The sequence below is a fragment of the Anabrus simplex genome, chromosome 1, assembly GCF_040414725.1.
Source record: "Anabrus simplex isolate iqAnaSimp1 chromosome 1, ASM4041472v1, whole genome shotgun sequence".
NCBI classification, from domain to species: Eukaryota; Metazoa; Arthropoda; class Insecta; order Orthoptera; family Tettigoniidae; genus Anabrus; species Anabrus simplex.
The window spans coordinates 248997664-249023262 of NC_090265.1; the positions used below are offsets into that span (position 1 = coordinate 248997664).

The 25599-nt window shown below is 38.8% G+C and overlaps 1 protein-coding gene across 7 annotated transcripts in view; it reads right to left on the reverse strand.

Annotated features, from left to right (window-relative positions):
• The window catches only part of LOC136886378 (cytoplasmic dynein 2 intermediate chain 2), a 130481-nt gene that overhangs the window by 87058 nt on the left and 17824 nt on the right, over positions 1-25599 (reverse strand). For 2 of the 7 annotated variants that reach the window (XM_067159137.2, XM_067159127.2), the window contains exons 1-3: positions 14877-15039; positions 6007-6091; positions 5145-5351 (exon numbers count right to left, since the gene is read on the reverse strand). In XM_067159137.2, the coding sequence (XP_067015238.2) occupies positions 5145-5351; positions 6007-6091; positions 14877-14959 (375 nt within the window). In that variant the 5' untranslated portion in view covers positions 14960-15039. Of the gene's footprint in view, positions 1-5144; positions 5352-6006; positions 6092-14163; positions 14346-14370; positions 14484-14876; positions 15040-25599 lie in introns of those variants that run through there. The other 5 variants (XM_067159179.2, XM_067159149.2, XM_067159165.2 and 2 more) reach the window with 5 other exon arrangements.

Genomic DNA, 25599 nt, shown 5'->3' on the forward strand with positions numbered 1-25599 from the left:
ACTTTTGAAATACATTCACTACTGCAATAAGTTCAGTGAAACGACTGAACTTGTTATTCATGCATCATATTTATGAGGAACATGAAAGAACTTGTAGTAATCACTTTTGACTGCACTATGATGCTTATATTATCATTTTTTTAATATTTTGTTCAGATGGCTGACAATGCAGTTCCTTCAACATCACAAGGCCCACTCAATCTAAGGCGCACTCTGACAGAAGAAATACCACCTCGGCAGTTATGTAGGGATAAAGACACTGTGACATAAAATTCTATAATACAGTAAATATGCACATATTTATGTTTGTAATAATACTTTATGCATTTGTTTATTATCTGCAGTAAATAATATACAGTAATTTACTCACGCATCTGGCACGTGATTCGGCTGATGAACAGCATTACCTCTCGATTTCAATCACCGTGTGGGTCACGCACCAGGGGTGTGAGTGGGACAAGTCCATGAGTCTGACAGAACTCATCCTACCAATGTTCAAAACTCCAGTTATTACAACTTTTAAAGAGTTCCTTGAAAATATTTTGCTCAGGTTGGTGGATTTGTCACGGTCTAAGAATACACAGTGAACGTGTTAAGGTGCTCAAATACGTTAGCCTCATGTCAGTAGATTTACTAGAACGTAAAAGAACTCCTGCAAACAAAATTATGGCACCTCATCATCTCCGAAAACAAAAAAGCAGTTACTGAGACGTAAAGCCAATAACATTATAGATAATACATATATCAGTCAAGGTGCCCTTTCAAGTCCATGGCATAGGGAGCCATTTCCGTTCAGTCCATGATATCCGGAAGTGTTTGCATGTATGTGTGTGATGCTCAGCCAAATCTACGGCACACAGAGATCTGAAAATTTTGTCATAGGGCACACAGCATTTAACCCATCACACATGGCAGTGTCAAACAGTAATTCTTCCTCCAGGAAATGAAGCTGTCAATGTCATCAATATCATTGAGACAACATGTAATAGAAATGAGACTGTCATCTACATGACAGATCTTTTGAACAACTTGAAGTGGACGATTGTAGCGCCGATTATCCTTGTCAGGAATATGAATCCTCCTTCCCTTTGCAATGGAACATGACTCTCAGTCAAGAAAACTGATGCCTAATATTACTGAAGCCACCATCATGACTAAGCATGAGGCAGCTGAATAAGTTTTCATTTCTAAGATTCAAATCATCCATTGGGATACACCACTTCACTTCAGATGTCTGCAGTTCCCCGTTCGCTTGAGTTTCGCTATGAGCATCAACAAGGCACAAGAACAATCACCTTAAGTTGTAGGACTAGATTTTCGGAAACCGTGCTTCCCCCATGGTTAACTGTATGTGGGTTGTTCAAGAGTTGGAAAGGCAAACACACTACACATCTTAGCTCCAAATGGAGGGCCAGTTAATATAGTTTATCCGGAAATTCTATAAGGAAAAATTTGTTTGTTTTTCATATAAGATGATCTTTCACATTGTTTTAATATTATCTGTACCATCCACCATCCCAGTATCTTAAGCATTGAAAGAAACAATATCATTAAAAGTAATGTAATTCATTCAATTTATGTAAACACAATGTGTATTAATAAAAATCATGTTTTGTTTTTTAATTTTGCTTTTAAATAAATGGCTACATCTAATAGCTGAATTAGTAAACGCGGGCAAATCTGTGGGTACATATTAGTAATCTAAATGAAAACGGAGATTTGTTGCTGTTAAATGATACTGCTCCATACATGCTGAAGGCCAGGAAAGCAAACAAGATATTTTACCCTAATCTAAAACATATTACATGTCTTGCTCATGGACTCCATCATGTTGCAGAAGCAATGTGGTCTAATTATAACAATGTCAATAATTTGATATCCTTAACTAAAAAGGTACATGTAAAATTTAAGCCTATATAAGTTTTAATGGTCCCAAAGCTGTAAAAGAAAAAGAAATGTGGCAGAGATTAATCCTTATAAAATAATATTTTGTTTATACAAGTATTTTTAAAAGCTCCTGCTTACAAAGGGAGTCTACCTAATTTATCATTACCCCCTCAAACCATTCTTACTAGATGGAATACTTGGTTGGAAGTTACTATGTTTCACTCCGACAATTTTGATGACTTTAAACCAGTATGAAATGAAATTGATACTTAGTTACCGTACATAATTGTAATGATTGAACATAATATTTCTCTTATTTCATCCTAAAGCAAATACTTTCTTGTTTTAGATAGTAAACAGTTTCTTGCCAGATGATGCAGTGTGTATCAGAGTTGCACAAGCAACGTTTGAACAAAAAAACATGCAGCAGGATTTACCATACTTTACACATTTACATTAAAACAAACTTCTGTGAACTACCCTATAAAATAAGCAAATTAGAACCACATGTCTGCTACTGGTCAACTCAGTGTCACTTGTTGAGGAATTCCATAGATTCCTCAGTTATGCCTGTGGAAAAATGGGTGTAGTGGCAAAGACCAAAGTGGACAGGGTCATAAACACGAGCCCGGACAATCGATTCCTTTGTTTAGTGAAAAAATTTCTTTATGGCAAAAACATTAATGAAGAATTTGATCTGACACTCACAAATATATTCATTTAAGTTAGCACTCATAACTTCTTACGATGTTGAGAGGTCATCTCTACCTACGTAAACATACTGACCAACAAGCACAGGGACCTCACAGAAACCAATTTAGAAATGTTGTGTTGAGTTTGAGGGCTGCAGTCGCTTAAGTGCGGCCACTATCCAGTATTCGGGAGATAGTGGGTTTGAACCCCACTGTCGGCAGCCCTGTAGACGGTTTTCCATAGTTTCCAATTTCCACACCAGGCAAACACTGGAGCTGTACCTTAATTAAGGCCACGGTTGCTGCCTTCCCACACCTAGCCCTTTCCTGTTCCACTGTTGCCATAAGACTTATCAGTGCCGGTGTGACGTAAAGCAACTTGAGAAAAAAATGTTGTTGGTTCTTAACTGTGCCCAAATAAAAAAAATATAGTGAAATAAGGAATTTGGAGCAAAAAAACAGGTTACCTTGACTTGCACCTCAAAAACAGTCTGTGCTCAGTACAAACACAATGCAAACTGAAAGCAGCCGATTACAGTATGGTATTGACATTAAAAAATGAAACCCTCACTGCGGTGCTAACATTCAAACAATTATAAGCTATAAATTTCATTTCTGTTCCGTATTGAAGTGCAATTATAAGAAATAAATTGACAAGAGGGTTTACCTTTTCAATACAATATATCAAGAAAGTAAATAATATTACATCAGTCTTAGGACTAGTTACAGCCACTTAGTGGCCATCTTCAACCAAATAAAGTTTAAATAGAATATGTGATAACTAAAACATATGTATCCCAGACATAGACAATGTTGCAGGAATAATTATAACATTAAAATACATATAATAACAAAAATTATGGTTATGATCTTCTTGTCACAATATGATGTCTTTAAGTTGACTTAGGACCTTAGGCAAAAAAGTGGATCCACTTCTTTGTTTACATGGCCTGCCTGCTTCCTCCAGCAAGACAATGCTTATTCTACATGGATTTACTTTTTTGTCTGAGGTACGAAGTCAACTCAAAGACATCATATTATGACAAGAAGATCATAACCATAATTTTTGTTATTATATGTATTTTAATATTATAATTATTTCTGCAACATTGTCTTTGCCTGGTATACATATATTTTAGTTATCACATAATCTGTTTAATTTTTATTTGGCTGAAGATGGCTACTAAGTGGTTGAAACTAGTCCCATGACTGATGTAATATTACTTACTTGATATAATGTATTGTCAATTTATTTCTTACAATCAAACAATTTGCATCAACAATAAAAGATGAGAGAGGTCATTAATGCAATGATTATTACATGAGAATGTAGTTTATTGATAATTTTTAATTTAAAATACCAATTTCCACTTATGGAACTGGTGCAATACTTTGAATTATGATTTATTTGTATTTTGAATGAAGCACTTCAAATTGCATGTAAAAATGTATCTTGCATCCTGGGGATTTCAATAATATTTCCAATGAGATGTTATTTTGAGTCAATGAGGTTCTACCACATTTATCTTAAACCAACATTATTAATTATTATGAATTAAATGATAAATTTCATTAGGTCTTTTTTTACTGTTTTACATCATATTAAGAGAACTGTACTGAACTCGATAGCTGCAGTCGCTTAAGTGCGGCCAGTATGCAGTATTACAGCATGACTGATGATGCCCCACAGAAGGGGCGAAACATGTCTCAACTATTTTTAACGATGTTTAACTAATATGTTAACATCTTGTACTGTATTGAATAGCTTGAGGTAAAATAAATTTCTTATATTATTTTAAATTCAGTATCCAGTATTCGGGAGATAGTGGGTTCGAACACCACTGTCGGCAGCCCTGAAGATGGTTTTCCGTGGTTTCCCATTTTCACACCAGGCTGTACCTTAATTAAGGCCACGGCCACGTCCTTCCCCACCCTAGCCCTTTCCTGTCCCATCGTCGCCATAAGACCTATCTGTTTCGGTGCGACATAAAGCCAATAGAGAAAAAAAAGATAACTGTATTGGCCATTTTTAAATTATTATTATTATTATTATTATTATTATTATTATTATTATTATTATTATTATTATTATTATTATTATTATTATTATTAGATAGGCTATAAACAAGATCTTATAACCTGATGTTTTTTAATGTTATTGGTTTTCAGTCTCACTAATTAGGCCTACTTTTTTTAAGGTTTTAGGGGACGCCCAGATATAAGAATTTTGTCCCGCAGTTATTTTAGATGCCAGTAAATCTGATGACAAAAGACTGGCATATATGAAAACCTTCAAATACCACCAGACTGAATTAGAATCAAACCTACCATCTTGGAATCAGAAAGTCAGTGCCGCTCAGCCTATAGTTTGAAAGCCATAAGAGTGAATGGGATGCAAGACATTTTTGTTCCAGAAAGAGAGGAAAAGAGCACAAAAGGATTGTGGACCACTGATTTGGAGGTTACTAGTACAGTATATGAAATGCCAGCTAACACTCACAATCTCAATAATTTTCTGTAAAAATAAATGAGCTCTAAAATAAATAAAGAGCATGGAAATCATACCTCCTTCTGTGAGGTCATTCTAAGTGAATACAGCTTTCTAATGTCTTTTTCAGAGTCATCAATCAGCTCATATCCATCAAATGCATGAGATTCATAAGCATCATTAAGCTCAGCTATCACCATTGGTAAAACCTTCCTTAAAAATTCTGCCAGCTTTTCATCATCTACTGGAGCTGTCACATGAATCTGGATATCATCTGTCTGGGTCTGAAATGGCAAACAAATAATTTAACAATGATAAAACATTCTAAATAACTAATATGAACAGATCACTTTCTCTCATTTCAATAGTAATTCAACTAAAAAATTAAATCAATATCAGACATGGTTTGGAGTATTTGCTGCACCAAAGAAGAGATGATAATCTCACTGAATAATTAGCCTTCATAACTGCATTGCATCTGAAATAGACTTTTAGCTTATTGTGTCATGCCAAGTACATCACTTCGGCATGTACTATACTTGCTTGACAAGACCTACTCTGTTTCAAATAATCTCATCATTTACTTTGTTATTCAATGGATCGCCTGCAATTACTGGAGTGAACATTTAATAATTTGATTTTATGATTACTCAAAGTTGGCTTAACTTCGAGACCTATCAATGTCTCATAATTCACCGGCAGGTAATTCTGGAGAGAATAAAACAAAAAAAAAGCAAATTGGTCGAGTAGAACGGATGGGCGGATTTGCCAAAGCTGTTTTAGTAAACTCTTAATATATAGATTACAGCATAAACTCAACTACATAAATGTGGCACAGGTAAATGGGAACTGATAACTGAGATGTTCTTTAAAACAGTAGAAATGAGTAATTTGGTATAAAGTGGAAGGTTCAATCATCATCAGATATTGAATTCTTACCCATTTACTTTCTGAAGTCACAGACTGGCAACCAATTTCTTCATACCTGCAAGTTTCTGTTTGAGCTTCTCCATCCTCCAACGATCTGTAAATAACAATCCCATTAAGTTTAACCTTATGAAATGTAACATCTACTAGCACTTAACCCTAACTCACAAGACTGTGGCTGATTCAAATTTTCAAATCTACATTCCATACCAGCTTATTGGTTGAGAGTTATCATTCTTTGCACATCTCACTGAGGTCAACTGCCAGTCACAATGAGCAGGGGGAGGTATTCAGTTTCATTGCAGTCAGACAGCCTTGAACTTGTGGTTAGTGTAGTGACATTCCAAAGGTTAGAGCGTGTGTGTCTAATTACAAGCAGTGTATAAGAGGATGAAAGGAAGATCTCCATGATGTACACGATCCTTTATACGTTGAGTATTCAGCCCAAAGGCTGGTTTGATCCTCAACAGCTCCACCATCAAATGTTATAGATGGCCTTGGTGTCACTGAAGAGGCGCACAAGGTAAATAAGAAGTGAGGTAGTTTCTCATTGCTTTCCTCACCAAACCAGAAGTTGCTATTACACATCAGTCTGCCAAGCCCACTGAAATGCATGCACCTACTGACCCTATAAGCAATGTTTTCACACCATATATCACAAGGCATAAGGAATGGCATTACTAGCATTACTCATACCTCAGTCACTTCCATATCGTCAAAGCCAAAGAGGAGACTGAGATAGGTCAGTGAAAGTAACGAACTTGATCTAGCCCATACCAGAAGACACAGTGCACTGTAAACACTAGGTCTTGCCATCAAGGGCAGAGAAGATCTTTATACAGATCCAAATTACTCCAATGAAAGTGATCATAATTCAGAATCTGGACAGAACTTTTCATCTAAAGGTAGAGAAAGACAGATTGGTAAAGAATATGATCCAGATCATTGGATGGTATCAGACGACCAAACTTCCAACCACATCGGATGAAACTGTCAATTACTATGATAGAAGTTGTTTCAAATGGTCAGCATAGTCTTACCAAAGAAAATCAAGCAGAACATCAAGACATCAAGACATAAAATCATAGTGCAGATATCGGGTCTTCATCCCTCTGCTCATGCCCTCGGCCAAACAGCTGACCCTCTTACTATATGGTCATTGTTGAGAGAGAGCAATATAGGTACTCCCGAATGTTCTTCATTACACTAATATGAAGTTTCACAGGGAAAGGGCTAAGCAAAAGCAGCAGGATCACCAGAATATAATAAGGGACTAAAGGGGTCCTCAGGGGCTCTCAACTTGAGAGCAAGGGTTGGCAAACGTGGAGCCCTTAGCTGAGTCCTAGCATTGCTTCCACTTACTTGTGCCAGGCTCCTCACTTTCATCTATCCTATTTAACCTCTCTTGGACAACTCTTATTCTTTTCCGACCCGACAGTATTAGATTTGTGAATCCTAGGGAGTCTTTCATTTTTGACGCCCTTCGTGGCCCTTGTCTTTCTTTGGCCATACCTGCATTTTTTCAAAATGTCAGATCTCTTCTATTCTCTCTGATTAGTGTTCATAAGCTATAGTGTTATATAGAGGATAATTGCCCAGTTATACTTCCCCTTAAAACAATAACCACCACCACCACCTCCTATTAGAACTTAATAATGTATTTCTTGGTTTATTGGTTTATTCTGCTGTCTTCAAGTCAAACCATGAAAACACAAGGACAGTATGGGCTACAGAGAGACTGGGTGTGACATCTTTCATTATGCAATGAGTAGAATCATCATCATTGTGCTCCATTTCCCTCATCTAGCTCCTGCCGGATTGGGACATTTAGGCTATAGCACCTTTCCATCTTCTTCTATTTGTCTGCCAATGTTCTTCCTTAACTGTGTTCTGATCAGGTTTGTTGTAATATTATACCATTCTTGATCATTTTCAAACACCTTAGTCTTGCCCTTGACGGCTGTGAGCTTGCATCCGGGAGATAGTGGGTTCGAATCCCACTGTCGGCAGCCCAGAAGATGGTTTTTCCGTGGTTTCCCATTTTCAATGCAGGCAAATGCTGGGGCTGTACCTTAATTAAGGCCACGGCTGCTTCCTTCCAACTCCTAGGCCTTTCCTGTCCCACCGTCACCATAATGCCTATCTGTGTCGGTGCAATGTAAAGCCACTAGCAAAAGATAGTCTTGCGCTTACTCCTTCTATCTGGGTTTCCATCATCCACTTCAGCATTCTTCCCTTATCTATCCTCTAAACATGCCCAAATCATCTAAAGTCATCCCTCTCCATTGTGTCAAAAAGCTTTTCCACTCCGATTTCCTTCCTGACATCAGCATTTCTTACTCATACTTCTTAAAAATGCCATTTCATTGGCCTGGATTTTATTCTTAACTATCTTTTTGTCAGGGTTCAGGTCTCTGCTGCATATGTCAGTGTTGGGCAGGAGTACATCTTACCACCTCTTTACATTTCATTGGTACTTCCTTCTTCCACATTAAATTTCTCACACTCTGATAGAATGCATTTTCCTGTAATCCTTTTACTGACCTCCATGTCCAACCCTGCATCCTACATCAGTTTGCTTCCCAAGTACTTACAGCTTTCCACAATTTTAAGGTTTTGTCCCTTTATTTTTATAATTCCCTTCCCTTTCTCCTGTAGTCAACACCATTATATTATTATTTTCCACAATGATTTTCATACCGAGCTCGATAGCTGCAGTCGCTTAAGTGTGGCCAGTATCCAGTATTCGGGAGATAGTAGGTTCGAACCCCACTATCGGCAGCCCTGAAGATAGTTTTCCGTGGTTTCCCATTTTCACACCAGGCAAATGCTGGGGCTGAACCTTAATTAAGGCCATAGCCACTTCCTTCCCTCTCCTAGCCCTTTCCTGTCCCATCATCGCCATAAGACCTATCTGTGTCGGTGCGACGTAAAGCAACTAGCAAAAAAAAAAAAAATTTCATTCCATAATTTTCAATAATCTCACTCAATATGTCGAGTTGTCCTTGTACTTTCTCTCTGTTTGCTCCCCACACTACCATATTATCTGTAAACAGTGTTAACTTCAGCTTACTGTCACATATTTTATCTTTGTCTCCTTCACAATTTCATCCATAACCATTATGAATAACTTCTTTGTCATAGTCCAGTTTCATTCTGAAAACCCTGTTCTCCCCACATGTGTCTGGACACTGCTGTAACAATTTTTGTACATTACTTGCACATATTCTAACACTTTTTTTTTTTTTTTCCAAATCCTTTCTGTTGCATTACCTTTCCATACCTTTGCTTTGGTTACACATCATAAGCAATGTAATCACCAAATCCCTTCCATATTCCCATGGTTTTTCCATTAATTCCCTCATACTGAAGATGTCTAGTGTTGATCTTCCAGTTTGAAAGCCATATTGTTTTTTTTTTTCCACCTCATTCTCTTTTCTAGTACCCTTTCAAATATGTTTGTTACCTGACATACGAGTGTGATTCCTCGATAATTATTACACATCTTCTTGTCCCCCTTCATTAAATATAAGTATCATTACTCCCATACTCCAGACATTAGGTGTTGATTTTTCTTTCATGAAATAAGTAGAAATCAATTTGAAAACCTCAAATCTCCATTTTGCTGTCCAGCTCCATGGATGAATGTTTAGCGTGCTGGACTTAGGTCACAAGGGTCCCAAGTTCGATTTCCGGCAGGGTTGGGAATTTTAACCATAATTGGTTAATTTTGCTGGCACAGGGGCTGGGTGTATGTGTTGTCTTCATCATCATTTCATCCTCATCACAACATGCAGGTCGCCTATGGGTGTCAATTCAAAAGACCTGCATCTGCAAGCTGAACTTGTCCTTGGGCACTCCCGGCACTAAAAGCCATAGGCCATTTTTTTCCATTTTGATGACAGAAATAACAGAAACAAACATTCAGCAGAAGACCTTGCAACAGCTAGAGCAGAAGTTGTTTATAACTTTGTGAAAAACTGCCAAGTACAGGCTAAAGATCCAGTAAGTTATATGGTAGATGCTACAGCTCATTATAATACAATCCGTTATTTTTATAATGGGTATATCCATGTTGAAAAAGACTCTCATATGGAAACACACTACCTGTAGGTGATAGAAAATATACAAAGCTACAACAGGCAGTTACCGTATTTACACGAATCTAATGCACCACTGAATGTAATGCGCACCCCAATTTTAAAAATTAAAATCATTAAAAAAAGAGTTTGTTGGCGCATCACTGGTAGAAAATGTATTTTACACAACAATGGATGTATACATGAACTATCAAAAGAACAACAGTTTTTAAGTAGCCCATTGTTAAGTGACACACTTATTATTAAAAACGAACAAACGTTTTTACCTAGGCCTACATGACATGAAAACGACATACCGTAAATTACAGGTGTTACTCATCATTATTCACTAACGGCATCATTACTGGTAACCTCGGAGGAGTCTACATCAGAAACAGATTCATTTCCTCTTTCCCCATCATTCTCAGTGTCGTTCCAGAGCACATCATCCTCATTGCCATCCAGAGTATTTGAAATGCAGCATTTCTTGAATGATTTTACATCATTGGTGCTTCGATGCTTTTCCAGGCAGCAGAAACCCAGTTTGCAATAATGTGGGTTACAGCACGCTTAATTTTTCCTGCCAGAATCAGTTCACGGTTTGGTTCACAAAACCATTTTTTGTACTGTTCCTGAACATAACCTTTGAAAGGTTTTTATATAGTAATGTATAGGGGTTGTGGCATGGAAGTCATTCTTCCAGGAATAATAACAAAGTCACTGACTAGGCTGTGGATCTTCTTTTTAACGTCATCAGTGAGATGACCATGAAATGCATCAAGACAAAGCATTGATGGTAGTTTGGAAAGCCCACCAGGAAGGAGTTCCCATACGTTTCGGAGCCAGTCAAGCATTAAAGTTTCACCCATCCCTTCTCTTGATTTTGAACAATGACGTCATCATTTGGGGCTTGTTTTCCACTTGGAGATTATGAAAGGGGGGAAGTCTGTGCCCATCTGCTGTGATTGCCAGCATTACAGTTATGTGCTGTTTTTCACACCCTGATGTTTTGATGGTAACTTTTTTTGTCCCCTTCTCATCAATTGTGTAATTACATGGCATATCAAATCAAATTGGCATCTCATCAGCATTGCCTATTTGGTCCATCAAAATATTCTTCTCTTTCCGAAATGTGATGACATACCACTGAAATTCTTGAAGTTTTTCTCAAAATCCTGTGGAAGTTTTTGGCATATTGTTGTACAGCATTGTAGAGATAAGCCTGCCCATTTCATAAAGTGATCAACCCATTCATGGCTAGCCTTAAACTCTTATCTAGATATATTAATAACTGCAGCCACCTCTTTTGTTTTGTTTCTTATGGTGTCACTATTCCTCCTCTTATGGACGAATTCCAAAACTTTTACTTCAAAGTCAGGATGTCCTCCTTTTCAAGGGCCAGTGAATTTCTTTCTAGTAGCGGTAGTTGCAAATAATGCCAATTTTTGTTTCTTCCTTAAGCCAATGTTACTCTCAGCTACATTGAACTCTCGTCCTGCCCTCCTGTTACCATATTTTTCAGTGTAAAGAATTACTTTACACTTGAAAGTAGCATCATACAATGTTCATCTCTGCTTGCCTTCCATTTCATGACTACCTATTGCAAACACATTACGCACTAATAGGCCAATAACAATGTAACAAAATTTAGAATTACAACAATGCGTTGTGAAGTAAGGAACAATAAATTTCAATGATGTTGCCGGCGAACGACGGATTCAAGTTTGTACTCAAATGTAATACACCATCGAATATTATGTGCAGCCCAATATTGTAAAAAAAAAAAAAAAAAAAACCAGTGCGCATTAGATTGACATAAATACGGTATTCACCTTACTGTAGGAACTGTAAGATCGAGCAGAAACACCACCACTAATAATTATCTATCAAACTGATAATTGGTACTCATCTATCAAACTGTCCAGTGTTTCATGAAATGGGGCTAACATAAGTGGGTCATCGTCATTATCGTTGAGCCCTTCCGGCATGTGGTAGGGTGATTGTAAATGAGTATTCTCCAATGTTGTCTGTCCAAACAATTTGTTGTTTATGACAAATTCCCAATTTCACACCTTCCCTCACTTGGTCTATACATCATTCTTGGTCTTCCACCTGTGAATCTTTATTCATACAACTACACGGTATTCTTGTGCTATTCATTCTTTTAACATGACCAAACAGTTTACGTCTGCATAACCCTTGTCTTTTCTCCATAGGTTCAGATAATCTTAGGTTTATTCGGATCTCAGACACTTCATCTCACAAGCCTGAAGCAAGTTAATGTCCTCTGATGTTAATGTACATGTTTCTACAGAAATGTAAGAATGAAAATGAAAAAATGAAAAAAAACCATACGTGGGTACTTCGAGATAAAGTAAATGAGAAATTCCTCAAGAGTTTCAACCCAACTAAACATGAAAACCAGGGAGTTCACTTTCAGATTCAGTCAAAAGATTACTCGAGGGTACCCAGGAAGGGCGAGCAATGATACTGATATCTACGATGCACAATAGTCCTAAACCAAGTGAAACAACAGATGACTCCTTATTGCAGTGAACCAAAAGAGGTGTTGAAGGCATGGACAAGAAATGTCCTAACTACACCACAGGCAGCAGAGCCTGACGATGGCCATAATGGCGATAATTAAATTTGAAATATAATTTCAGATGAGAGGACATTTTTCATTCCATTGTTATACTTTGAATAGTTGCCTGCTGCTATTTCTTGATGGATTTTGTATCCATCTCTTGGCACAGGCCAGAGTAAAATGTAGCTTCCACCGAAGTCCCAGTCTCATCCATGGCTGTGACAATATGGAAGCTGCTGGGGTATGGGTGGTGCTGAGTAATGACATTCAGAGCACGACTAGTGCATCTGAGTGTTATGAAAGGTGTTGCTCATAGGGTCAGTCGTGTTGCAGTTGCACTTTCTGACCCAGTGAGGAAAGCAATGGCAAACTACCTCACTCCTCGTCTTGCCTAGTACGCCTCATTTTGATGCTGCCATTGGTTTTTGCGGTATCCTTATAACTGTATAACCTTTGGTGGTGCTATTTGAGGATCCAACCAGCCTCTGGGCTGATGACCTAACAGACAGACACTTTGAATAGCATACGGAAAGTAATGCACCACAATAAATTATAACGTATGTCCTATAATAAATGAACACTAATCCAGAAATATGGCAGTTGCATGGTATCAGGAATCAGGAGAATATATTGTGATCAAGAAATTTATTATCACATTCACATTCATGGCAACTTCCATGCACAGAATCAAATGAGCCCTAATAAGTTAAATGTTTTCTGGCATGCTCTCAGTCATAATTGGTAGGCCTACTCCTCTATCAAACTGTTCAAAATGTTTCTTGAAATGGGTCTAAATATATGGGTCATCAATGAACCCTTCCAGCATGCTGAGTAGGGTGGTTGTAATATTGTCCAAAAAGGTAACTATCCTGTCAACATCAACACATACCAACTATCGTTTATTTACCACAGACTTCAGGAGTACCTCTAGCATCAACCACAAGGACATTACAGACCTATGGTCCAGCAAGTATACTTGCACTTTGCAATATGTAGGCCTAGGCCTACTGATGGCCAATAGAGAGTAATGATTGATCTTTCAATGTTAAAAGCTTAGAATAGTATTTACAAGAAGTATATAGGCCCTATATATTTCATTATGGTACAAATGTTAAGGTATCAGCTCTAAATAAGAATTACTGGTAAATTTAACAAGCTGAATGCAAGTTGAACTTTGAAGCTTGAAATATTTCTCAACAAAAGCCATAAGAAAGTGGCGTTGTGTCTTAATCTTTTTTATGATAAACCAAAAAATCAGAATTTTGCAGTGAAAAAGAGCCACAGTATTTAATATCTTTGTGAATATAGTCTATTAACACGGGATTCTCACATACAATATTCCGGCGACAATTCCTACCACAATAAACTAGAAGTGATGACAGATTTATGAATTCATAGTCAAATTTTACAGATTTTTCATATATGGTACTCAACTGTACAGTATTCTTAAAAGGCCCACCTCATTAGTATACTCAACAGTATTTAAATCTATTCTGAAATTACCAATAGACCTAAAGTCACCCTGAACGGATGAGGGAAGAATTCCTTTAAAACGTTTTAAAACAAACTACATTTTATATGCAAAGAGCATTACGGCTACACAGAACAGTTCGGACATGGTTAGTGTACAAATTGGTAGACACAGACTTTTTCATCAGGGAGATAATGATAAGTAATAATCTAGAATCCACTCCAGCTTATGAGGCCCACATCGAACAAAGACAGCAAAAGCTTGCAGCAATAGATCCAGGCTTCTACGAAACTCTTGCAATGAACACAGATATATGGAAAGAGCCCAACTTTGAACTCCGACATGTCTTCACGCGGACTGCAGCGCATGGCCTTCACCACAGAATTTGTCACCAACGAGGTTACCATCATGCTTCAACCCAGTGTTCATGTACGCTCTGCGGCTTGCATTGTCCACAGTACCACTTGATTGATTGTAAGGAGAGGATAAATTCCCTGAATTTCTATGCAAACGATGATAACTTTCAAGGGACCTTATAACCATTATTTTGTTAAGAGTACACAGTGTGTTTAATAAATCTATATATATACAAAGAATTCATGGAATGATAGTGAAGAAAAAATTAATTTAATATTACAGCCCTTCTCATAATTCCTTCACTTTTTTATTACGTATAATGAACGGTAATGTACGAGATCTTTATAATATGAAGGTGCTTTTGAATTAACACCGAATCATTACTTACGGTTCCGACCTCCAGCAAGACGAGAAGGCAACACTTGTCCCAGAATAATCACTAAAATTTGTTTCAGTCAAAACATTCGCCATATTTTTAACTTATATTCATTCTGCTAATCTCACAGTACCGATTATGGAGTTGACTATACTACGGCAACCAAAGAGAATAAGTAACGGCAACTGTTGTTGTACAGTCTTATTATGTCGTCCGGTACCACAGGTTTTGTTATCAGTTGCCATGGCTACAAAAACAAAACATTTCATGCCCATGGAAGGTCAAACCTAAAGACATCTCACTCATCATCTATTATAAGTATGGTCTTTGCAGTTATTTTTGGTTAATGGTTATAACTGGAGCGGTTACCCAAGAATACTCGTTAACGTTAACGGTTAAAAATACCTTCTATTACAAGAGGGGGCCGTTAGGTATCCAATATTCGCTGTGCTAGGGAAATATGGTGCCGGATAGGGGCCTATTCCACGAACGAACTTTTCAACTTTGCGCTTTTCACTGTTTAATTCTTGCAAAGTGCAAAGTCTTTCTGTTCCACCATGATCTAGGTTGTACTTTTCAATTTCTTCACAAAGTGAAAAGTTTTTGCGAATGAGTGATCCAATCAAATACAGTAGAGACAATACGCGAAACTTACGGATTTAGCCTTGTTAAAATGGGAAACAATTCGACGGTGGCGCTCATAGTGACTTGACCTGAAAAGTCGCGCTAAATTCAAACATCAATGCAACTGCATATACGAAAATGGATAAATAAATTACGTCTAGAAAGAAAGTATTATTGAGATATTAACTTCGAAGTTGCTCAAGCAATTCTGGATAAATGAATAAAGAATTATTTAAAAGGTTATTATTTAAAGACGGAAATTAGACATATAAACAAGATGTGAAATGGACTGCTGTGAAATGGGTTGATCTTTCATTTATACATTACTTTTTTTGCTTCAGCATTCCTGCCTGAACTTTTACGGTTAGATTTCTCTTTTTTCATTTAAAAAACATTGTATCATCACATTGAGACACTTGTCAATAAAAATATCGGCACATTCCTTACACACATGATGCAATGAATTAACATTTAAAAGCTGGACAATTTTCCTCTTAACATGAAGCCTAGTAACACAAAGAAAATCTATACAATCCCGGCTTTAATCTGAGAAGAGGGATAAAAGAAAGAAAAGTATGAAAATGCTGTCGATAGTGATGCTTTGAGGAATATTTACGTACAATTAGAGTAAAAATGTAACATACGCTTGGCTGTATAGTCGAGGACTTTTAAAGTCGCCGGCCTGGAAATGATCTGAACAGATCTTATAATTCATATATAAGCGTAACGTTCCTTCTTTCTTTTACACCTTATCCAAATCACTTCTATGACATTTCAAAACCCACAGATCACACCTACGACAACACATCGGTATTGAAGGTTAACTGCTGCACTATGCAATAAAATATGCGTATTATATTTTAAGCCAGTTAAAATATGGGTCGAGCAGGTCAGAAGAGGAGGAGTTGGAAAGTTTGAGGGAGATAATTAGGATTTTCACAGAAGACAGGAAGGAAGATAAGACTCCCTCAAACAATGTACAGGTTACAGTAGGTGTACAAGAGGGAGGGGAAGGAAAGGGGGAAGTTGTAGAAGACAGGTGGTCTAATCTTCTAAAGGGAAGGAGATTGCAGGCTAAGGGCTCTATTCAGGTTCAGAATTCAGGACAGGTGTCTGCGCGAAATCGGTACGAGTCACTCCAGGTAGAACAACAGAGAGAAGATGAGGGACAGGGAACTGTTGCTGAGATGTGTGGAAGTAGGATGAAGGGAAAATTTAGGAAAGGGAAATGTAGAGTAGTGGATAGGAAGAAACAGGTGGAACAGGGTCATGCGAAGGAGAAAAGGGAGGAGGAAGTAGCTTCTGCAGCTATCAGGATAGATATGGCTGACAAGGAGGGGAAGGGATCAAATGAGGTGGGTAGAGTTGAGGCACTGGTCATGGGGGATTCCATCGTTGGACACGAGGGGAAAGTGTGTGGAGGAAAGGGAACCAGGGTAGAATGTTATCCAGGAATTAGGTTGAGGCAGATGTTGAGGAAAGTAGAAGAGAGGGAGGAGGGGAAGGAGAAGGTGGCAGTGTTTCACGTTGGTACTAAAAACGTAAGACAAGCAGGTATAAGTACCAACATAGTTGGGGATGTGTGGGATCTGGTAAATACAACACGGGTGAAGTTTAAGAAAGCGGAGATTGTTATGAGTAGAATACTGTGTAGGAGGGATACTGACTGGAAGGTCATTGGGGATTTAAATGAGACTATGGAGTAGGTAGGTGGGAAACTGGGAGTGAAATTTCTAGATCCTAATGGGTGGGTAGGAGATAGGGATCAGCGCTCGGATGGCCTTCATTTAAACCGCAGTGGTACGTATAAGTTAGGAAATTTGTTTGGAAGGGTAATAGGGAGGTACATTCAGGGAAACGGGATGGCCTAGGGAGAGGTGATAAGGGAACAGGGAACTGGAAATCAAGTAGGGATGACATAAAATTGTTAGTGTTGAACTGTAGAAATATCGTAAAGAAAGGAATAGAATTAAGTAATTTAATAGATATATATTTACCAGATATTGTAATAGGAGTTGAATCATGGCTGAGAAATGATATAATGGATGCAGAAATTTTCTCACGCCACTGGAGTGTGTATCGTAGAGATAGGATAGGAATGGTGGGAGGGGGAGTGTTAATTCTGGTGAAAGAAGAATTTGTAAGCTACGAAAAAGTTAAAGATGAGACACATGAAATTCTAGGTGTAAGGCTCAATTCTAAAGATAATAGGCAACTTGATATATTTGGAGTGTACAGATCGGGAAAGGGTAGCACTGACGCGGATTCGGAATTATTTGATAGGATAGTCGGCTATGCGGGAAACGACATGGAAAGAAATGTGATTGTAGCGGTAGATCTGAATTTGCCAGAAGTCAATTGGGAAGGAAATGCGAACGATAGGAAGCATGATCAACAAATGGCAAATAAGTTAATATGGGAAGGACAGCTGATTCAGAAAGTGATGGAACCAACCAGAGGGAAAATATCCTGGATGTGGTGCTGATAAAACCAGATGAGCTCTATAGGGAAACTGAAGTAATAGATGGTATTAGTGATCATGGAGCTGTTTTTGTGGTAGTTAAAAATAAATGTGATAGAAAGGAAGGTCTTACAAGTAGGACTATTAGGCAGTACCATATGGCTGATAAAACAGGCATGAGGCAGTTTCTAAAAAGTAAATATGATCGGTGGAAAACGGTAAATAAAAATGTAAATAGACTCTGGGATGGGTTTAAAGAAATTGTTGAGGAATGCGAAAACAGGTTTGTACCTTTAAGGGTGGTAAGGAATGGTAAAGACCCACCTTATTATAATAGACAAATAAAGAGACTAAGTAGGAGGTGTCAATCAATACTGATCTGCATTTAGGGCAGTCGCCCAGGTGGCAGATTCCGTATCTGTTGCTATCCTAGCCTTTTCCGAAATGATTTCAAAGAAATTGGAAATTTATTGAACATCTCCCTTGGTAAATTATTCCAATCCCTAACTCCCCTTCCTATAAATGAATATTTGCCCCAGTTTGTCCTCTTGAATTCCAACTTTATCTTCATATTGTGATCTTTCCTACTTTTATAAACTCCATTCAAACTTATTCGTCTACTAATGTCATTCCACGCCATCTCTCCGCTGACAGCTCGGAACATACCACGTAGTCGAGCAGCTCTTCTTCTTTCTCTCAATTTTTCCCAACCCAAACATTGCAACGTTTTTGTAACGCTACTCTTTTGTCGAAAATCACCCAGAACAAATCGAGCTGCTTTTCTTTGGATTTTTTCCAGTTCTTGAATCAGGTAATCCTGGTGAGGGTCCCATACACTGGAACCATACTGTAGTTGGGGTCTTACCAGAGACTTATATGCACTGTCCTTTACATCCTTACTACAACCCCTAAACACCCTCATAACCATGTGCAGAGATCGGTACCCTTTATTTACAATCCCATTTATGTGATTACCCCAGTGGCTGTGGAAGTAAGGAGAAATTGAAGGAACTTACTAGAAAATTGAATCAAGCAAAGAAGGCAGCTAAGGATAAGATGTTGGCAAGCATAATTGGCGGTCATACAAATTTTAGTGAAAAATGGAAGGGTATGTATAGGTATTTGAATGCAGAAACAGGTTCCAAGAAGGACATTCCAGGAATAATTAATAAACAAGGGAAATGTGTATGTGATGATCTTCAAAAGGCAGAAGTATTCAGTCAGCAGTATGTAAAGATTGTTGGTTACAAGGATAATGTCGAGATAGAGGAGGAGACTAAGGCCAAAGAAGTATTAAAATTTACATACGATAACAATGACATTTACAATAAGTTACAAAAGTTGAAAACTAGAAAAGCGGCTGGAATTTATCAAATTTCTGGGGATATACTAAAGACAATGGGTTGGGATATAGTACCATATCTGAAGTACTTATTTGATTATTGTTTGGTCGGAGGAGCTATACCAGATGAATGGAGAGTTTCTATAATAGCCCCTGTGTATAAAGGAAAGGGTGATAGACATAAAGCTGAAAATTATAGGACAGTAAGTTTGACATGCATTGTATGTAAGCTTTGGGATAGCATTCTTTCTGATTATATTAGACAAGTTTGTGAAATTAATAACTGGTTCGATAGAAGACAATTCGGTTTTAGGAAAGGTTATTCCACTGAAGCTCAACTTGTAGGATTCCAGCAAGATATAGCAGATATCTTGGATTCTGGAGGTCAAATGGACTGTATCGCGATTGACCTGTCTAAAGCATTTGATAGGGTGGATCATGGGAGACTACTGGCAAAAATGAGTGCAATTGGATTAGACAAAATAGTGACTGAATGGGTTGCTATATTTCTAGCAAATAGATCTCAGAGAATTAGAGTAGGTGAAGCTTTATCTGACCCTGTAATAATTAAGAGGAGAATTCCTCAAGGCAGTATTATCGGAACTTTATGTTTTCTTATATATATAAATGATATGAGTAAAGGAGTGGAATCGGAGGTAAGGCTTTTTGCGGATGTTGTTATTTTCTATAGAGTGATAAATAAGTTACAAGATTGTGAGCAACTGCAACGTGACCTCGAAAATGTTATGAGATGGACAGCAGGCAATGGTTTGTTGATAAACGGGGTTAAAAGTCAAGTTGTGAGTTTCACAAATAGGAAAAGTCCTCTCAGTTTTAATTACTGCGTTGATGGGGTGAAAGTTCCTTTTGGGGATCATTGTAAGTATCTTGGTGTTAATATAAGGAAAGATCTTCATTGGGGTAATCACATAAATATGATTGTAAATAAAGGGTACAGATCTCTGCACATGGTTATGAGGGTGTTTAGGGGTTGTAGTAAGGATGTAAAGGAGAGTGCATATAAGTCTCTGGTAAGACCCCAACCAGAGTATGGTTCCAGTATTTGGGACCCTCACCAGGATTACCTGATTCAAGAACTGGAAAAAATCCAAAGAAAAGCAGCTCGATTTGTTCTGGGTGATTTCTGACAAAAGAGTAGCGTTACAAAAATGTTGCAATGTTTGGGTTGGGAAGATCTGAGAGAAAGAAGAAGAGCTGCTCGACTAAGTGGTATGTTCCAAGCTGTCAGCGCAGAGATGCGTGGAATGACATTAGTAGACGAATAAGTTTGAATGGCGTTTATAAAAGTAGGAAAGATCACAATATGAAGTTGGAATTCAAGAGGGCATACTGGGGCAAATATTCATTTATTGGAAGGGGAGTTAGGGATTGGAATAACTTACCAAGAGAGACGTTCAATAAATTTCCAATTTCTTTGAAATCATTTAGTAAAAGGCTAGGAAAGCAACAGATAGGGAATCTGCCACCTGGGCGACTGCAGATCAGTATTGATTGATTGATTGATTGATTGATTGATTGATTGATTGATTGATTGATTGATTGATTATGCAGTACTATAAAAATCTCTTTGTCACTGGAAGAATATATATGCAAACACAATATAACTTACATTACTGACATTTTCTTGTCACGAGGTTAGCGAAAGAAAGACCGCGCATTCTTCTCTACTTCATAGTTACTGCAGCCAAACACAGCACATATTGAGAGGAGATGTCAAGGAATGACACACGCTACTATTTAATTATGTCAACTCACTGAAAAGGCATAAATAACACCAAAGACTTCACACACAAATACACGTGCTCTTATGGCAGAATCAGTAGTTCTCAGGTCTACCCGCTAGAGAGCTCTAATAGCTGTCCCTCGATATCTCGCTGAGTGTCGCGTATTGTCTCTACTGTATTTGATCCAATAAAAAGAAAGATTATTATTGCTGGAAGTTGTCAAGGAGAAAAGGGGCATAATTTTGGCACCTTTAAAATAACCTCTCAAATGATGACACGCATGAATATTAACGAGAGTATCTTCATATCCACACATAGAAGGAAAATCACACTTCATTAGAAATCCCGTCGCTATATTATGTGGATTATCAGGCCAACTGACATCTACGACTTTGGTAACAGGTCTGCAAATAATTGATTTTGATGTCCCATGCATTGCTGCTACACCATGCAGCTGGCCTCCATTTCCTAACCAATATACAATGTAGGCATATAAGAATGTGTTCTTTTTCGGAAAGGAATTCACTTCTTCTTTTCTTTGAATGTTTCAAGAAATGACCGATCATTTCAAGAATATAGCTAGCCTGTGTTGGGGTAATACGAAATCACTCGCGAAATTCCGTCGAAGTGAGGTTATGAAAATAAATCCTGTCTTTGTACGTTCTCTTGTTGGATTCTTCATCACTGTCCTCACTTGATGATAATGAAAGCTCTCGTCGTAACGTGTTCATATCACTAACTCAAATTCTACGCCGAGAAACTAGTATCCACACTTTTTAATTAATAGATGAAAAGGGAATCATCTCATTGCAAGATTTCTGAAAACTTTTCACTTCATTTCATTGCACTTTGCATTTCTGTGCCAATGGAGTAATACAACAGGCTTGAAAAGTAAGAAGATTCCTAACTTTTCACTTTGCAAGCTAAATCTGAAAAGTGATGGTGGACAAAATCTAAACTGAAAAAGTGCAAAGTGAAAAGTTGCAGAGTTCGTTCGTGGAACAGGCCCCAGGTCAGCAATTTTCAACTGCATCTGAAGGCTGGTTCGAAAGGTCCACGGGCTTACACGTCAGGCGCTACCTCACGGTGCGATGGCGGCTTCAGTTCAGATAAGAAAGCCGAGAATAACGGCCCAGAGAATTCGTCGCACTGACCACGCGTCACATCACAATCTGCAGGCATTCGGGGTGAGGACTGGTCGCTTTTAGAAGGCCAAAGGCACTTCGGGGCAAGTAGCGCCAGGGGACTAGAGAAGCATAGTATGTGTGCCAACTGGAAGGTTGACATAAGTAGCCTAAATTAAGGGTCATAATTGCAATTTTACAATTCGGTGTATGTAGCACCGAATCAAATAAATGTCTTATGGCGACGATGGGATAGGAGTGGGAAGGAAGTGGCCGTAGTCTTAAGGTACAGCCCCACCATTTGCCTGGTGTGAAAATAGGAAACCACGGAGAACTATCTTCAGGGCTGTCGACAGCGAGGATCAAATCCACTAACCGCACGGCCAACTCGCCCGGTGGTCATAATTGCCTTTTATGTAAATACCACTCTACCGGCAGATACTTCTCGCTCGAAGAAAAATTAAGTCGATCAGTTTTAAAATTTAAAAAATCTCGAAATAACACAAGAATAGAAAACCTACGACAAGTACTTAAACAGAAACATGGAAGAGAAGTACAACGAAAATTAAATCCATCCTAATTTTAAAATAATGTTAATTACAAGCTGAAATAACTTACATAAATAGCCTACTGGTTACTGGCAGCGAGTACGGCCGTGAGGCTTTACCCTCTTCATAATTCCCATTATGCTAAAAATACGCGTTCACGAGCCAATACCGGTTAGTAAAATACCGGTACCGATTACTGTAGACAGTACTGCTAGCGTGTACGACCCGCGCTGCCCTGGTTAGCCGAGTATGTGTGTATGTTCAGTCCCTCAGCGCTAACTATGGTGGGATCCTCAACAGCTCTGCCATCAGCTGTCATAGATGGCCTAGGTGTCACTGAAGAGGCGTACTAAGGAAATGAGGAGTGACGTAGTTTCCCGTTGCTTTCCGAGTACACACGAGTATTGCCGAACCGCTGTTATTCAGTAAATTCAGTGTATTAAAATCTAGTTACTGGGGGCAGTTACTGGTGACGATTACGGCCGCACGCTGCCCTCTTTAACCGAGTACACACGAGTAGTGGCGAGCTGATGTTGTTTCAGTAACTGGGTCCGAACGCGTACTGGTTAAAGGTACGTGTTAAGTTATTTACCAGCCACCACAGAAATGGTTATACCAGTTCCTGTCTGTAACGTCTTCAAGATACACGCAAGTAGGCTAAGTTAAGCTTCGTAACTTCCTCTTACGTAGTAGCCACGCCATTGTACAACCGATATTCACTAAGAAATATATTAAGTCGATCACAAAGGAACGAAACTAAAAACAACTGCCCTACATAATAACAGATTACTGTACTGTAAAATGAATTTAAAAGAGATTTAAATAAATACTAGCTGATCTACTCGCGCTTCGCTACGGGATTTTTTTTTTTTTTTTTTGCTAGGGGCTTTACGTCGCACCGACACAGATAGGTCTTATGGCGACGATGGGATAGGAAAAGCCTAGGAGTTGGAAGGAAGCGGCCGTGGCCTTAATTAAGGTACAGCCCCAGCATTTGCCTGATGTGAAAATGGGAATCCACGGAAAACCATTTTCAGGGCTTATAAAATACTCGATTAAATGAAAAATAGCACATTTTCTCACTTTTAACGAACAGTACTACGGTGCTGATATAACAGTCCAAAGTTCCAGAGCTGGAATGACCAGACGGCTGATAGCCGTGATCACTCCTGTGCCATTATTTCGTTAAATAGAGTAGGGATTTAATATTTCGAATGCTATGATGTATCAGTGTGTTAAATACCAGTAGTATCAGAAAATGTATGAACCAGAGGAATGGCATGCTAAAGAAGAAAGTTATCTAACTCCCCAGCTACTTCCCGCCAATACTGAGTAAGTCTGTTACACTCGGTACGACCGAACGAGTTGGCCGTATGGTTAGGGGCGCGCCGCTGTGAGCTTACATTCGGGAGATAGTGGATTCGAACCCCACTCTCGGCAGCCCTGAAGATGGTATTCCGTGGTTTAACATTTTCACACCAGGCAAACGCTGGGGCTGTACCTTAAGGCCAGAGCTACTTCCTTCACACTCCTAGCCATGTCCTATCCAATCGTCGCCATAAGACCTATCTGTTTTGGTGCGACGTAAAACAAGTCTTTAAAAAATACTCGGTACACAGCAGTAATCCTATCTATCGGCGATTAGTGGCAATAAGAAGACACAAAGCACAACACAACAAACAATGGTCAATGTAATGTTATTGTTGATCAATTTTATGAGCTTTCTATATTGTAGCTCTTCACATTTAGTTTTCTTTCGACTCTGCGATATTATGGTGTCTTATAAAATTATTTATTGCGTAGACCGTACTTACTTATTCTCCGACTTTACATACCGATTTTCATTAAATTCTGTTTGCCTATTTTCTCGTGACTCGACGCTGATATGGACTTAGTAACAAAAGTCCAAATTCACGAATATCTCTGTGACTATATCCGGTACGGTAACAATGTATATGACATCAGTGATCGGAAAGTTAATACTATATAACTTTGGTTATAGTAAACTACCATTTCACTCAGCGTGAAGAAATGTACACTGACTGACAGAGCAAATGCAACACCAAGAAGGAGTGGTTCGAAAGGGATGAAAGTTGGAGAAAAAAACAGAGACGGCACGGACGAATAATTGATGTTTATTTCAAACCGATATGCAGGTTACACAATGCGCACGGCATCGACTCAGTAGGATGTAGGACCACCGCGAGCGGCGATGCACGCAGAAACACGTCGAGGTACAGAGTCAATAAGAGTGCGGATGGTGTCCTGAGGGATGGTTCTCCATTCTCTGTCAACCATTTGCCACAGTTGGTCGTCCGTACGAGGCTGGGGCAGAGTTTGCAAACGGCGTCCAATGAGATCCCACACGTGTTCGATTGGTGAGAGATCCGGAGAGTACGCTGGCCACGGAAGCATCTGTACACCTCGTAGATCCTGTTGGGAGATGCGAGCAGTGTGTGGGCGGGCATTATCCTGCTGAAACAGAGCATTGGGCAGTCCCTGAAGGTACGGGAGTGCCACCGGCCGCAGCACATGCAGCACGTAGCGGTGGGCATTTAACGTGCCTTGAATACGCACTAGAGGTGACGTGGAATCATACGCAATAGCGCCCCAAACCATGATGCCGCGTTGTCTAGCGGTAGGGCGCTCCACAGTTACTGCCGGATTTGACCTTTCTCCACGCCGACGCCACACTCGTCTGCGGTGACTATCACTGACAGAACAGAAGCGTGACTCATCGGAGAACACGACGTTCCGCCATTCCCTCATCCAAGTCGCTCTAGCCCGGCACCATGCCAGGCGTGCACGTCTATGCTGTGGAGTCAATGGTAGTCTTCTGAGCGGACGCCGGGAGTGCAGGCCTCCTTCAACCAATCGACGGGAAATTGTTC